The sequence below is a fragment of the Bos taurus genome, chromosome 4 (assembly GCF_002263795.3).
Source record: "Bos taurus isolate L1 Dominette 01449 registration number 42190680 breed Hereford chromosome 4, ARS-UCD2.0, whole genome shotgun sequence".
NCBI classification, from domain to species: Eukaryota; Metazoa; Chordata; class Mammalia; order Artiodactyla; family Bovidae; genus Bos; species Bos taurus.
Window position 1 is genome coordinate 20,437,357 of NC_037331.1, and position 16,135 is coordinate 20,453,491.

The window sequence follows — 16,135 nt, forward strand, 5'->3', positions numbered from 1 at the left end:
CTCTAGTTAATGTATAATTATTTGCATCTCTGAAATAGAGCTTTCAGTTATTTATGTATTCTTTGTTGACATTCCCACTTCTTTAAAAATCATGTCAATCTAATTTTCTTTTATGAAGTATTCAAATCTCTTTTGATATTTATAGGCAGATTTGATTTTGTGACAGTTTCTCTCATTTCTGCATCAAAATAGATGATGGTACCGAAAAGAATGGATGAATAAAAGACCTTTTCACAGAAAACACAGTGACCAAATGAGTCTTTTAAAACTCCAAACTCCATTATTTCTTCCCCGCTCTCCAGAAATGGTACACGTCAGAGCAGCAGAAAGAGTAGAGATGAAAAATAAACAGACCAAACTAAACATGGTTTTTTATCACTGAAAAGTAATAACTTTACCTCCAGAATATAGTCCAAAGGAGTAAGATGCAGAGCTTTCAATATGTCCCGTGTGAGCTCACTTTTGTTCCCTTGGCATCACTGTCACTTCCTCCTAAGGATAGGAGCACATTTTCCAGAACCCCTTCTCTGTGTGGTTCTGGGTTAGAGTTCACCAATGAAAAGAGCCTTCCAGAGAGTCAGAAGCTGGGCGTGAATAGGAAGCCATTATTTCTTCAAAGGTGTTTGCTGTTAGATGCTTGGAATTAAAGTGACATCTTCATTCTCAATTTCTCTGACCTTCAGCAGCTGCTTTCCTGACCTCTTCCCTAGTCTCCCCCATCCCCACCAAGGCTCTTCCAGCAGTCCTGAGAGTTCCTAATTTTGCATTAACACTTTATATCTGGATACGTCAGATGCCTTCTGTGATGCTGACTGGTCCCAGATGATAAAGACACTGTCACAGTAAAGACAAGGAAAATATTCAGTTTATTAAATATTGTGACTGTCAAAAACATCATTTCAATATGTTAATAACAAATCACAAGTCAAAGTAAAAATTTGATTATCTGGATTTCTCCTTTCCTTTTCTCTAACAATGACAACTAAGACCAGTCTGTTTTTATTAGTTTCTTCAACCTTTAAAAGAGCTTTAAGAATGATGTTCAAATAAACTTCAAGTATTAGAGGGTACGGGGCCGCGCGGCAGCGGGCGAGCGGGGGCCAGGCTACGCCTCGGGGGCGGGCGGCGGAGGCCGCGGGCCGAAGCCCGAGGCAGGGCGGGCGCCTCCGGAGAGTGAGCGGCCAGAGGAGTCTGCTCCCGGCCTGGGAAGGCCTTCAGGCGGCGGGCCGCGTCACACTCCTTCTCAGCTGCTGAGGAATGGGGGAGCTGGAAGGAACATACAGAGTCCTGCAGACCCCGGGGGCACGCCTGGGCACCGCGACCCCCGTGGGCGTCAGCACCCTGGAGCCCGGTCAGGGCCCCCCGGCACGGGTGGCACGGCCAGCGGCCCGGACGCACATCCGCGTGCAGCTGCTGGACGACTCCGTCGAGGTGTTTGACATCGAGGTGGTCAGCTGTGTGTGTGCGCGTGTGCAGGCTCACCGTGATGTCACGCACCGGCCACCAGCATCTCCCCGTGTTCACATGTTTATGTCTCTTCCTCCTCTCACCTCCTGAGGTTTCTGTGTTACGAATATTGATGGGCATAGCGCTGTTTTCCTCTTATAAAATGTACACTTATTTTTGGTAAAATAAATAAATAAATAAACTTCAAGTATTAATAATTAACTTCAACTTCTTCTGAATAAAAATGTCCGTTCTTATACTTGATATTACTCAATGGTATTTGACCTGCAGTAGAAAGAGGGAAATCAAGTTTCAAAGAATATTAGAAAACTAGGTAATTCTGACTCATTATTTGCTGCCTTCTTCCTCCTGACATAAAGCACTAGAGACTAAGAACTGCTCTCATAAAATTGAGATCTAATCAAGATCATATTTAAATGTCAAAATACTTGTGACTTAATGGAGCTTGCATACAATTATATATGATTCCATCTTGGTAAAGGGTTATATTCAAGAAATATCCATGCTCCATAAAACCAAATAAGTATTTTTATATTCTCTAGGAAAAGACTTTTGACATTCATGTATTGCAAAATTTCCTCTCAGGTCTCTTTGTCCATCCTTTTCTTTCTCCACCTCTCTCTATTCTTCTATTCAGTGTAACCACCAACAAACTTACATAGTGTTTTCTACATGCCAGGCACTGTTCTAGGTACTTCACATACTTTAACATATTTAATCCTATGACAACCCCATATAAGCTCCATATTACAGATGAAAACAATTAAGGCTCAGGGTGGGGTGTAATACCTTGCCCAAGGTCACAGAGCAAACAAGTGGCAGGGATGTAAGAAATACACTTGGCAGTTAGGCAGCAGGTTATGAAATCTCTCAAAGCTGTTCATCAAACTACCCTCTTTAGCACCTCCCTTCCCCATTTCCTCTTTCTCCATGTCTTCTTTCTAGCTAGTAATTCTTTGTCTCTTTCATTGAAATACTAGCAACCCATAAGAGCTTGGGAGAGCAGGTTACAACAGAGCAGGACATGTGGTCCTTGAGCTAACTCTTTTTGTTTCATTTGCCCCATGACCTCGTGTTTTTTTCTTTCCTTAATATGGTTCCAGATGGATCTCAGAAACATAAATGGGGATGATGATCTGCTAGTAGTCATATGAGGAAGGATTTGGATAGTAAAGAAATACATAATAATAGAACATAGAGAAGTAGTTTAGTATGTCAAAGTGGACTTGAAAGCTTTTGAGGTCATAGGGTTTTCTGTGCCATAAAAAAATCTCAAAGTATATTCAGACTGCCTTAACTCAAACTTTTATATTAAAATATTTATTTTTCTCAATAATAGCTGATCAAATACTCAGTAACTTTTGTTTTCTAGTTTTCAAACCATAATACTATTACGATCTTGTTTTTCTCAAAATGGAGATGAGGAACACAATGATGAGGAACTTCCATGAGGAACACCACTGCTAGGAGAAAGACATATATACATATCCACTTTGCCACCAAGCCAGTCTCATTCAGTATCTTCAGGAATAAAATTCCTTATCATTTTTCAAAATATAATATACTCCAGAGTACTCTGATATTCAAGACCCTTGGATTTTTTGAAGTGTTAAATAGCATATAATTGCTTTTTAAAAGGAAATCTAATAGATAGTAGCTCAGTTGATAAAAGAATCTGCCTGCAGTGCAGGAGACCCGGGTTCTATCCCTGGGTCGCGAAGATCCCCTGGAGAAGGAAATGGCAACCCACTCCAGTATTCTTGCTTGGAGAATCCCATGGACAGAGGAGCCTGGCAGGCTACAGTCTGTGGGGTCACAAGAGTCGGACACAACTTAGCAACTAAACCAATAGATTAAGAAATTTTTGGAGAGTTCTGCTGCAATTGTGATTGTGTAGGAATCAGGACTGAAAAAATACGTTGGCTGATATTTAGAAATTTAAAATTGGAGGCCTAAAAAATTCAATTTCATTTTACTAGTGCTGATACAATCATAGAAACTTTTAAAATAGATGTTTACATAGCACTGGCTTTATAGTTCACATGGGGGGGGGGTACAGCTTCAGAAACTGCAAGAAAGTCTTATTGCTTTCTTGATTTTCAAAATACAAAGAAATCCTGATTCTAATGATATGAAGAGTTTTTAAAATTGTTTTCTCTGAAATGGTTTTTTGGCAACCTACTCCAGTTATTTTTGCCTGGAAAATCCCATGGACAGAGGAGCCTGGCAGGCTATAGTCCACAGAGTCACAAAGAGCAGGACACAACTGAACATACATCAAGTAAATGAAGAGAGGGGCTTCCCAGGTGGTGCTAGTTTTTCAGAACCTGCCTACCAATGCAGAAGACACAAGAGATGTGAGTTGCATCCCTGAGTAGATGTGAGTTGCATCCCTGAATTGGGAAGGTCCCCTGGAGGAGGGCACAGCGACCCACTCCAGTATTCTTGCCTGAGAAATCTCGTGGTCAGAGGAGCCTGGCAGGCTACAGTCCATGTTTGCAAAGAGCCAGACAGGACTGAAGTGACTTAGCATGCTTGCACGCAAATGAAGAGAGAGAACTCTTATCAAGGAAAAGAATGAGGATATTCAATGCTTCAGTGGCATATGATCCGCTGAACATGTTTAGAAACACGCCTCCCCCCATCAATGAAGTAGTGATTCCCTGATGTAAAGGTGGTAAAATTTTTTTAAAGGGTGAAGGTGGTCTTTTTAACTAGTATTTGACCAAATATAAATTATTGGTGTCTTAAACCTATATTGTGAGATACTTGCTCTCTTTCAGCTCTGGTGTCATGAAATATTATATAATGTTTGATGGTTGTTATCTACACACTGAAATTCCATAAGCGCACATGAAAATTCTACAAGATAACTCTATAATGACACAAAAATGATACGATTTCTAGTTTTAGAGGAAAACAGTAAAATCTTGTATATTTTCTATTTTAGAAGTAAAAGCACAAAAAGCATTAACAGGTATAAATTACTGTATCTATCAGCTGAATATCCCAGTTGATGGCAGGTGTCAATATCTAATACAATCTTTGTTTAAACTGTAAAATACCTGTATTTTCTTTTCACATTTGACTCCAGAATATCCAGTGCGGCAAGAACATATGTTGGGGAGTACACATATGCCTCCATAAAGACATTTTGATTGCAAATTGCTGTAATACACAAGTTTTTACAGTTACTGTCTTTTAACACAAATGCTTCAGACAATTCCAAAGGCCTGAAGCCATTCAGCAACTTGGCTATAAAATAGTCATAAGAATCAATGAATGACCAATTGCACTACTATATTTCTGCAACCAGTGTGCAACACAACACAACAGTTTTACTATTTCATAAAGATATCAATATTATTAAAGCAAACATTTTCATTGGCTATATTTTAAAGTATTTAAAACAGATCTTTTTGTTTTCTTTAGAGAGGAGATTCAAATCAGCATTCATAATTTGCTTTTTAGTAAAACTTTTTTAGCAAAAATTTAAAAGGGGCAACTCAGTACTGACCAACATATGGAAAAACAGACAATTTTATGTACTACTAATGGAAGTTTTATGTACTCCTGATGGAAGGCTTCCCTGGTGGCTCAGAGATTTAAAGTGTCTGCCTCCAATATGGAAGACCAGGGTTCGATCCCTGGGTTGGCAAGATCCCCTGGAGAAGGGAATGGCAACCCACTCCAGTATTCTTGCCTAGAGAATCCCATGGACAGAGAAGCCTGGTAGGCTACAGTCCATGGGGTCACAAAGAGTCGGACACAACTGAGCGACTTCACTTCACTTCAGTGGAAGTTTAATGTGAAACCACTCTATTGGAAGCTTCCTAAAGATTTTCATATTATCTCTACTAGAAATTTCTTCTTTAAAATCTCTTCCTATGCAGCTTTAAAATACCTATATCTATTTCAATATCTGTTTATCTTTTGTCTTTTTTTTCCTCCATCATTTACCTACCTACCCACCTATAGAGAAAAATTCTTATAATAGTAGCAGTTTGTAAATAACAGAAATGTTCAACATGAGAGGAAAGGTCAAGTGAATTATAGTATTTATATTACGGAATTTAATGTATCATTTAAAATTATGTTTCTAAGGACTCTGAAACACTTTTAAGTAATACTGACTAAATATAGGCATGATGTAAAATTATATACAATACAGTTATTTTTCACGGGAGAAGTATCTGTTTAAATAGTTCATATTTGAAGCTTGCATATATAAGAATAATACTCCCTCTAGTATAAATGCAACATTGAAAGATATGTTTTTATCAGAGCTATTGTGTACAGCTGAGCAGGTTGTGTAAAGGATGAGGTTCCACAGCTAACTAAACACTGTTCATATCACAGACATCATAGACTTAATATTTATTACAACAATTTTTCCAAAAGATGGCAGTAAAACAACTTGTATAAATAATATCATCAGTATTTAGACAGTTTCCAGAGAGAAGTAAAGCATTTTTGAGGAAGGGGACTTTTAAAAACTCACACAGAAGCTACAAGGTGCAAAAACAGGGTGCACGTCTTCAGACTGTGCTCAAGTACCTGAGTTCACAAGCACTGGAGCATATTTTCACATTCCCGTGCTTTTAGCGTCTCATCATTCTCTCATGGTCCACACAGCCCCTCCCAGAATGAGTAGGCCAAATCGAGTGTTCCTTTTTATAGCAGTTTATCACATCTGACTTTCAATGTGAATTACTGATTTTTGAGCACATATTTCTTACATAAGTGCTAGCACTTAATGTTTTCTTTGAAAGTATTTTACTAGATTGAGAAGTGAGTAGTGATTAATAATAAAATAAACTCTAAGAGTCATAAAAATTACATGCAGAATCTCTGACAAATGGAAATGAGTGTGGCTCAAGCATACTGAAAAGCAGAGCAGGTATTTTTAGTAAAAAAATAGTCATTTTACAATTGTATAATTTCAGTTTATAATACATTTGCATTACCAGTTTTTATATTATGCAGTTATTGAACATTTGAAAGTACTTTGAGGAGATTTTCTGTTTTTCCCATTAAGTCAATATTTGTTAATATTTTAAGATGTTATTTCAAGTTTACATAAATTTCAAAATTACATAAAATTTGATTTTTCTCTTTAGCATGAAATCCCATCTATGTAAAAATTTATGACTAAAAGTGGAAATAGCTAAGATGAGAAAATCAAGGAAGAAACTAGTTCTGGGTGAAGGAATTTGGAGAGATTTATTTTTTAAAAATTTTTCATATTTTGTCTGATTTCCATGATAGATATGTATCTACCCTATAATATAGAAAAATATTTAAACTATATATTAAAACCTTCTTCATCTAATTCCCCCTTGGAGGAAAGCAGTCAAAAGTTACAAACTTCTAGTTAAATAAGTACTGAGGATGAAATGTACAACATGATAAATACAATTAACACCACTGTACATTATATACAAAAGCTTATAAGAGAGTAAAAGTTCTCATCACAAGGGAAAGATACTTTTTTTAAAAAATTCTTTAATGTTGTACCTATATGAGATGAATATTCACTAAACATTGTGGTAATCATTTCATGATATATGTAAGTAAAATCATTATGTTGTACACCTTATACAGTGCAGAATGTCAATTATATTGCAATAAAACTAGAAGAAAAAGAAAGAAAGATCTTTTAAAATGAAAAACAAAAAATTCTTAAGTCCACCTAAGAGGAATTCACTGACACCCCACAGATTATACTTTGGATCTTTCTAAGTTACACAAAACATTAATATAACATACCACACATTCCTTTTTAAATAGGTATAGAAACGGATAAGACATCCCTGCATTTCTAAAACTTTAATGAATCAGCATACTGGGATTTATTTTTCTATATATATTTCTCTTAAAGCTATACTTTATTTAATAATTAGAATAGATTCAGATTCAGAACACAGAGTAGAAAGTGAGTTGTGTAGGCTTAGGTGTTTGACACTGTGCTCCTGCCCATGTGGTGGGACAATGGCATATGCTGGGAGTGATACATTCACCACCACTTTTACATTTCTGAAAGCAGATTGCTGCAAATGGAAAAATAAATAAGTTTAGAACTTAATTTACTTGTCAAATCCTACCATAAGCCACAACAATTTTCATTAAAGAAAAAAGAGAAACAGTTAAAACATCAATGATTAAAGAATTTTTCCCCTTACCTTTTTCCCATTGTTAGACTTTTATGGAAAAAATGAAACATTTGAATGAGAACTGCCATCATCTCAAGAACTAGATTGAAAGCAATAAAACCTCTCAGGAGGTTCTGAACTGGTCTGAGACAGGGCCAAGAAATCAGTAATTTTTTAAAAAACTTCCCCTGACTCCTACTTATAACTGAAACCAAGACTTAAATACATGTCATTTATCCTGGCAACTGTATTGGCTAGACTGGAAAATACAGGATACCCTGTACTTCTGCTAATTAGAAAGAAAGAGTTCAGAGGAACTGGCATTTTACTCTATTTTTAAAAGATATATATATATATATTTTTTTTAATTAAGTGATTTATTTTGATATAAGGCAGAGGAGTTTGTTTGATGTTAACATTCCAAGAGACATTTATGGAAAACAGTTTTAAAGTTGAAACACTGATGCAACTGATGCTAACTGAATTTCCTAGGAAAGCTTATACATATTTTGTAATATGAAATTAGGACCTTTTGGATTTAGAAGTTTAGGCAAGTCCAGTAATAAACCAATGGAAGGAGGATTGCTTTGCACTGGGAAATGGAAGAAGAGTGAAATAAAAAAGATTAATTCTAAAAAAAAAAAAAAAAAGATAAATTCTAAAGTAGGACTAAATAAGAAAAAATAAAAGCAAGGAAACAAAAAACAAGGAACATGCTCTTTGAAGTCCTGCTTTACGTTCCCATGTGGACTTTAGCCTTTTAAGGGCATTTCCCTTACGTGTGTTGCACTGTTTCCCTGTCAAGCCAGAAGGACAAGAGCAAAGGCTTGGTCCCACAAGCTTTCCTCCATTAATGCACATGGGAACACAGATACCTGGAGATAAAGGGATGAAGTATTAGTCCTTAAATATCAGTAGCTTTGCTATTAATATGTTTGCTTTACCTGTAGCTGGCAAACATATTTAGTAGTGTCTTACTTTTTTGGCATCTCCTACCAGTGTATCCTTCAGGACAGACGCACACATTATTTCTCATGCAGTGACCACCATTCTTACAGGGAGGCTGGCAGATAGCTAAAAGAATATATGGCAGCAATCTGTGAATATCACATATTCACTTATTATATGTTGCATTATGTGTGTGTGATCTATGGGGACATAAGGCAGAGAAATGAGATAGTAAAATAAAAGATCACAACTGCAAGTTGTTAAAACCATCATTTCTAAATCATAAAATACAATGCTTATAGCCATACGTTGCTAGTGGGTTAGCAAACTTGGAAATATATTGGTGAAGTGTTCATAACCAATGGAGCCTTCAGTATGATAGTACAAATATTATGAATCTAATCTTATGTTTCACCAAACTCTAAAGTAAAGAGTGAAATGACCTGGGAAAAAAAAACAAGAAAATAAGTCAAAACCAAGCTCAAAATAAGACCTGTTCCTATGGAAGTTAGAAAAATTGGTCATACAATTGGTCATATGTTTAGAAAAAACTTTAAAGTTACTTTTAGGTACCTACTGAGGTCATAGAGACAGAGCTTTATATGTGACTTATTCCTGTCAGGGCCTGGGAAAAAATCTTTTTAACAATAAATCATCGGCTTTTTCAAGAATAGTTATTGGATAATCCTGAATTCAGTATACTAGTAACTTCTATGTATATGGTTCTGTTCCATGGAGTTCAGAAATTGATGTTTGTATCTTTTATAGGATTTTTCTTGCATCATACTTCTTCTTGATGTGACAATTAAATTCAGTTATATAAAAATAGTAATACAAAGGCAAACTTGCCTATAAATTTTTAAATTTAATTTTCCTTAAGTGATGATTAAGTGGATTTTAGTTTTTGGTGTAAAAGTGAATGCCCAGTTGTTTTGTTTTGGTAATAAGGTATTTGTGGACAGATTCCCCTTTTGAAAATTTCCAAACACTAAGAAAAATTCAGCTGATTTCAAGTAGATTCATAGGTGAAAATAATGTAACACTTTTTGTATAAAATCAATATAACTGAAAGATTTTAGCAAATGAATAATATCCATTATTTTAGACTGAGCCTTTTTTGGTTAATGATTGAGTTCCCTTTCTCTGGCATTTTTATTGGTACTTTTTATAATGGAGAAATGATCTTAAGTTTTCTGCTTTCTAATCCTTACACTGGAGAAGGAAATGGCAACCCACTCCAGTATTCTTGCTAAGAGAGTCCCATGGACAGAGGAGCCTGGTGGGTTACAGTCCATGGGGTCACAAAGAGTCAGACACGACTGAGCGACTGAACAACAACAATCCTTATTGAATTTAAGATTATTTCTATTATTCATTACAAAAACACCACAAGAAATACCTGTGGTTAGGAATTTAACACTTAAAAATAAAAAGAATAAAAGACCTTTTTATAATGGGCAGTACTCATATACTCTATAAAACTTGATAGAGATAAATACTACATCTATACAAAAAAGTATATATAATTAAAGTAATACAGAGAAATGGCATAAAACATGGACTTCATTGTGCCACCCTGAATCCCATTTTAAGAAAAGGAGGTTTAGGAGAATACCCAGTCATGTATACATATTTATGAGATTCTCCAGTCTCAGATGGATCTTCCATCAAACTCCAAAATGAGCCAAGTAATCTGGCCTTACTTTGTGTATGGAAAGAGCTCATGGCATTTAAGGGATGAAGGAAATTGGAAGATATGAGGCAGAAATATCAATAACCTCAGATATGCAGATGACACCACTCTTATGGCAGAAAGTGAAGAGGAACTAAAAAGCCTCTTGATGAAAGTGAAAGAGGAGAGTGAAAAAGTTGGCTAAAAGCTCAACATTCAGAAAATGAAGATCATGGCATCCAGTCCCATCACTTCATGGGAAATAGATGGGGAAACAGTGGAAACAGTGTCAGACTTTATTTTTCTGGGCTCCAAAATCACTGCAGATGGTGACTGCAGCCATGAAATTAAAAGACGCTTACTCCTTGGAAGGAAAGTTATGTCCAACCTAGATAGCATATTCATAAAAGCAGAGACGTTACTTTGCCAACAAAGGTCCGTCTAGTCAAGGCTGTGGTTTTTCCTGTGGTCATGTTCAGATGTGAGAGGTGGACTGTGAAGAAGGCTGAGCACTGAAGAATTGATGCTTCTGAACTGTGGTGTTGGAGAAGACTCTTGAGAGTCCCTTGGACTGCAAGGAGATCCAACCAGTCCATTCTGAAGATCAGCCCTGGGATTTCTTTGGAAGGAATGATGCTAAAGCTGAAACTCCAGTCCTTTGGCCACCTCATGTGACGAGTTGACTCATTGGAAAAGAGTCTGATGCTGGGAGGGATTGGGGGCAGGAGGAGAAGGGGACGACAGAGGATGAGATGACTGGATGGCATCACTGACTCGATGGACGTGAGTCTGAGTGAACTCCGGGAGTTGGTGATGGACAGGGAGGCCTGGTGTGCTGCGAATTCATGGGGTCGCAAAGAGTCAGACATGACTGAGCAACTGAACTGAACTGAACTGAGCCTCACATTTTGGGCTTCCCTCATAGCTCAGTCTGCCTGCAATGCCAAAGACCTGGGTTTGATTCCTGAGTCAGGAAGATCCCCTGGAAAAGGAAATGGCAACCCACTCCAATATTCTTGCCTGGAGAATCCCATGGAGCCTGGCAGGCTACAGTCTATGGGGTCCCAAGAATTGGACACAACTGAGCAACTAACACACACACAGCCTCACATTTTAAGTCTTGCTTATTAATAGTTAACCTTTCGTGTTGTTTTCAGCTCAGTGTCTCTCTCCCTCTTTTGAAATGCTATAGAATACACAGTATATGCTCCTTATACTTATTTTAACCATATTCTGCCTAATTTATTCAGTGGCTTTCAATATGTATACCATCTTCCCTTCCCTCTATTTGGGCTCAGAAGGGATGTGACTTAATAAAAATAAAGACCATATTTTCCCCTGCACTTTCTATAACGTATCATAACAATAATACCATTACTTAATGCCAAGTGCTGACTGTACTTGTATATGGTCTACTGTAGTCTCATTCACACCTGACAGCAACTGTCTAGCTCAAACTTGAAAGTAAAGGCCTGGAAACTATAAATTTGTCATATCCATGCCACTAGGAGATTATAAAGACTGATAACTCCAAAAATTTTAACATGACATGTTCATTAGACAATTTTTAGTTCAATTTAGTAATTTAGAGAGTCCCTGCTTTACTTAGTTATATAGTCAGCATATACATTTTAGAGGATAAATTTTCTTAGTAAATCTTACACCTATTGCAAATAGCATTAGAAGCATAGCTTTTTATTTCCTTTCTCACATTCTCCACTCAAAATTCTACCTAAAACTCTTAAACATGCATTTAGTAATAATCTCCTAATTTTCAAGATCTGCCTTAACCTGGTCTTTGCATTCCATGTTCATACCCTGGCTTCTTAACAGAAATCTGAATTAGAAAAACTCATTTTGAATGCTTAATATATCTAGTATTAGAGTGATGGTTTCTTCTCCATCTCAGTGTCAATCTTAGAATCCTAACCTACCTCTAAGTGAAAAAACAAAACAGGATTGAAGTCAAACTGTAACATGACAAAGAAAGTATGTATTTTAGAAGTTAAATTATCACATCGTATACTAAAAATCCACTCTATATTCATATAGGCTCAAAACTACTAAGATGCAGAAAACAGATTTAAAACTTAATTTATTGACATTATTTCATGCCTGTGTGCTTAACTTCAGGTCATGCCCATTATTCTGAAAAAAAACAAAAACAAAAACAGCTTATAGCATTAACTCAATGAGTGAAAGTGTTAAAGTCATAGGCCGTAAATGGGGTAAACGGTACATCTTTATGTCTCATATTACTGGGCACACTGCTGTGTGTAGCTGGCTCTTCATAAGTGTTTAATGAAACTAAAGTCAAGAGAGATCATGAGATAAAATTAGTAGTAGACATTAGATTGACTGTAAATAAAACATTTTTGCAGAGAAGGCAACAAAAATGACACCATTGCACATGAAAGACTGCAAGAGAGCTTGGCTTATTTGTTTCACACCTTGGTCCTACAAATGCACCAAGGCTGTGAGCCTAACATAAGTTGAATAAGTAAACATTTTACACAATAACTCATATATTTCTGTGAATTGGTAATTTGGTGACCAAAACTGCAATGTCACAAGAAATAGAGTAAATAAATAACATCTTCCCCTTTGAAAATTGTCTTATGTTTGTTTACTCAGAGCTCTGTTTGTGTCTAACTTTTCCTTTGCCTTTTTATTTATAAAGAAAGAATAATTACCACTCTGACACTGTGTACCAAAGAATCCATTCGGACAGAAGTTGGTGATGGACAGGGAGGCCTAGCGTGCTGCAATTCATGGGGTCCCAAAGAGGCGGACACGACTGAGCGACTGAACTGAACTGAAAGGGTTTGGTTTATTACAGGAACCACCATTGAGGCAAACGGGGTCACACAAAGCTGGTAAACAGTAGGAGGGAGAAGGACCATAAAAGTTTTGTTATTTAAAAATGGAAGCTGCCCTGAAGTACAGAATGGTGCATAATGAAATATTTTATTTTTACTGCCATTTAAACCCATAACCTATAATTAATTAGACTTTTCCAAAATAAGAGGAGAGGAATAACCAGATAATAGCTTTGAAAGTTTGTTCATTAAGTTATTACCAAGCTAAGAATGTAGAAGCTGTTATTAGAATTCAGAATGCCCTTGGTAAGCATTGTTGGTAAAACAATTGGAAGTTAAGAGAAAGCAATTCAGCAACACAAACAGGATAGTCTGTAATCTGCTCAAATACATTCAGTCATGATTTTAAGTCATCTTGCCAATTCAAATAGGAACACTGCACTCAAGTCCTAGCACACTCAAAAACACACTTTGTTTTTGCTTCTTTCCCTTTGTTCCACTTTGAAAGTCACCCCAAATTCCATTTTTAATCCCGATTTTGCCAATTCTCCAAAGTTTACAATTTTATTCCTAACTGCACCTGTCAGAATGAATTTCTCTTTCCTCTGCTTCCAGAAAGGTAAACATTTATTATGTCACTTGTTACCCAACTTGTAACATAGTGCTTTTTATAATTATAATCTGTATCTCCTTCACTAATGATATGCTACTTGTAATGGGAAAAAATCAAATTGATCTTTATTTCCCTTTGCATCATGCTTCACACATAGTTGTCAAGCTATAAACACTGAATTAAATTTATGTTGAGAAAAGTCCTTAGATCACAATGGATTAAACAGATAATGGCAAACACCACTGCCAAGGAATTAAGCCTGATACTGTAATAAATAGAATAACATTATGATGTCCAGTTAACTCAGAAGTGCTTGAATATTTAATGAAACAGAATGTCTGCATTGTGATTTTTAAAAAAATCTTCAAAGAGACCTCAATATGCAACACAAATATGTTTCTCTCCACCATAAGGCAGAGTATGAGGGAAAAATAAAAGCCAAAAAAGAAAGTATTGGTTGGGTTGGATAAGATTAAAGCTGGAATACATTCTATGGTTGTATACAAAGATAATGAATGAATATGAGAGACAGGGTGTTAAAAATCTATCTGAAATAAAAACTCTATACCAATCTCATCTGATTAGTTTTATGTTTTGCAAGTCCTTATCCTTAAGCCATTGATGCACCTTAAACCACTGACGCACCTTAAATTTCTTTCAACTGACATATTTATTGAAAATATTTCTGATTTTACCTGTGCTACAGCCAGGCTTACACTCACAGACATCTGGTTTAAGACATTTGCCTCCATTTTCACAGTGCCTGTTACAGACAACTAAGATCATAGGATAAATTAAAAGAAAGGTAAGTTAGATTCGGTACTGGTCATCTTATTGGCTATGACTTCAGTTCAGTTCAGTAGCTCAGTCGTGTCTGACTCTTTGTGACCCCATGAATTGAGAACCCCATGAACAGTATGAAAAGGCTATGACTTAGTTGCTCATAACTGCCAACCACAGTCTAATGAATAAGATTAAAGAGAAAGATAAAAAACATTTTATTTTTTGGCTTTAAATAGTTCGCAGTTTTCGTATTCAGTTACCTTTATTGTTTGCTGTTAATACAGATGGGGAAAGTAGAAAATCACTGAGATGAATAGTAAGCAAGAGTTGACTATTTGTGAAAACTGTTACTAATGAAAGTAATCATAGACATAGATTAAATGAGATAAATTTGTATATAAGCCAACAATTAGAGGGGCTTCCCAGGTGGCACAAGTGCTAAAGAACCCAACCACCAATGCAGGAGATGCAAGAGACATGTTCAATCCGTGGGCTGGGAAGATCCCCTGGAGAAGGAAATGGAAACCTACTCCAGTATTCTTGCCTGGAGAATCCCACAGACAGAGGAGCCGGATGGGCTACAGATCATGGGTCGCAAAGAGTTGGACATGTCTGAGCAACTATGCACACACAACAAATTAGAATTCTTATTATCTCAAAGTAATGGTCATGGACAGAGTCCAGAAAAGAGTTGTTTCTAAGAACAAGCTTCTTTATCTTACTTACTACTGGCACCCAGTGCTCTCAGTGGTATGCAGAATGGTAATCATCATAGCAAATCATGAAGGCATATATTTTGCATAGGGTTTGGGTTTATCTCAGTTAGCATTAGAGCAATCAACTCTTCAAGGAGCAATTTCATTATACTAGACTGCAAGAGAGCTTTGCTTACTTGTTTCACACCTTATTCCTACAAAACCATACGGGCAAAAGTGGGGGTTTCCAGCTAAGCAGGTGCCACCATGTTGACAAGGTGGTCTCCAGCCTTCTGCAGACACAGATTGTGTTAAATCAGCTCCTAATTTGGAAACAGTCAGTTTATGTTTATGAAGCACAAGCACAATAAAACCTTCTGCTATGAGCAATTTATAGTAAACTTAGTTCTATTTTAGCATGAAATCTAGTTCTGTGGGATTGACTATGAGGTCACACTCTGTAGACACCTATAAATCATCAGCATGTTTTGGTTTATAAAACTTTTGGTTAACTGGATGGAAATGCACAATCTAAGGTTTCTTCTGAAAAGTGAGACTTGGAGTTACACATTCTTGCCCTACAAAGAGAACACTTCTATATTTCTATAATTATTTTCTATGCTATTCATACTGTTTCTGTTAGTTCATTCTGTGTTTACTGTAATTTATTAATTTGTGCCTTGCCTTGCCATGAAAACACAATAGGCTCTCAGTTTATTAATAATTATATATGTACAACTCACTAATATGTATTCTTTAAAAATATTACTTAAAAATTTAACAACTTTTTTTCTTTAAAGTATTATCCATTTTAGGAATGCCATTTCCTAAACTCTCCATTTAAGATTTCAACCAAGGCAATGAAATTATATGGCTATAAACATGTTTTTAAAAATGATTTTTAGGTTTCTTTTTGCTACCTGATACCTTCTAATTATTTGGTAATAGCAGTTCCTTGGACCCATGTTTGAGAAATTATTCAATAG

At 36.3% G+C, this 16,135-nt stretch overlaps 1 protein-coding gene and 1 long non-coding RNA gene across 2 annotated transcripts in view; one reads left to right on the plus strand and one right to left on the minus strand.

The window, feature by feature from the left end:
- Positions 1 to 16,135, plus strand: part of LOC112446322 (uncharacterized) — a 128,985-nt gene that overhangs the window by 33,921 nt on the left and 78,929 nt on the right. The gene's annotated exons all lie outside the window — the stretch shown is intronic.
- Positions 1,717 to 16,135, minus strand: part of VWDE (von Willebrand factor D and EGF domains) — a 47,747-nt gene continuing 33,328 nt past the window's right edge. Inside the window, 9 exon segments of the mRNA XM_059886025.1 lie at positions 1,717 to 1,731; positions 4,533 to 4,624; positions 7,410 to 7,517; positions 8,399 to 8,494; positions 8,598 to 8,693; positions 12,933 to 12,993; positions 13,051 to 13,112; positions 14,367 to 14,447; positions 15,347 to 15,442. Coding sequence (XP_059742008.1) covers positions 1,717 to 1,731; positions 4,533 to 4,624; positions 7,410 to 7,517; positions 8,399 to 8,494; positions 8,598 to 8,693; positions 12,933 to 12,993; positions 13,051 to 13,112; positions 14,367 to 14,447; positions 15,347 to 15,442 — 707 coding nt within the window.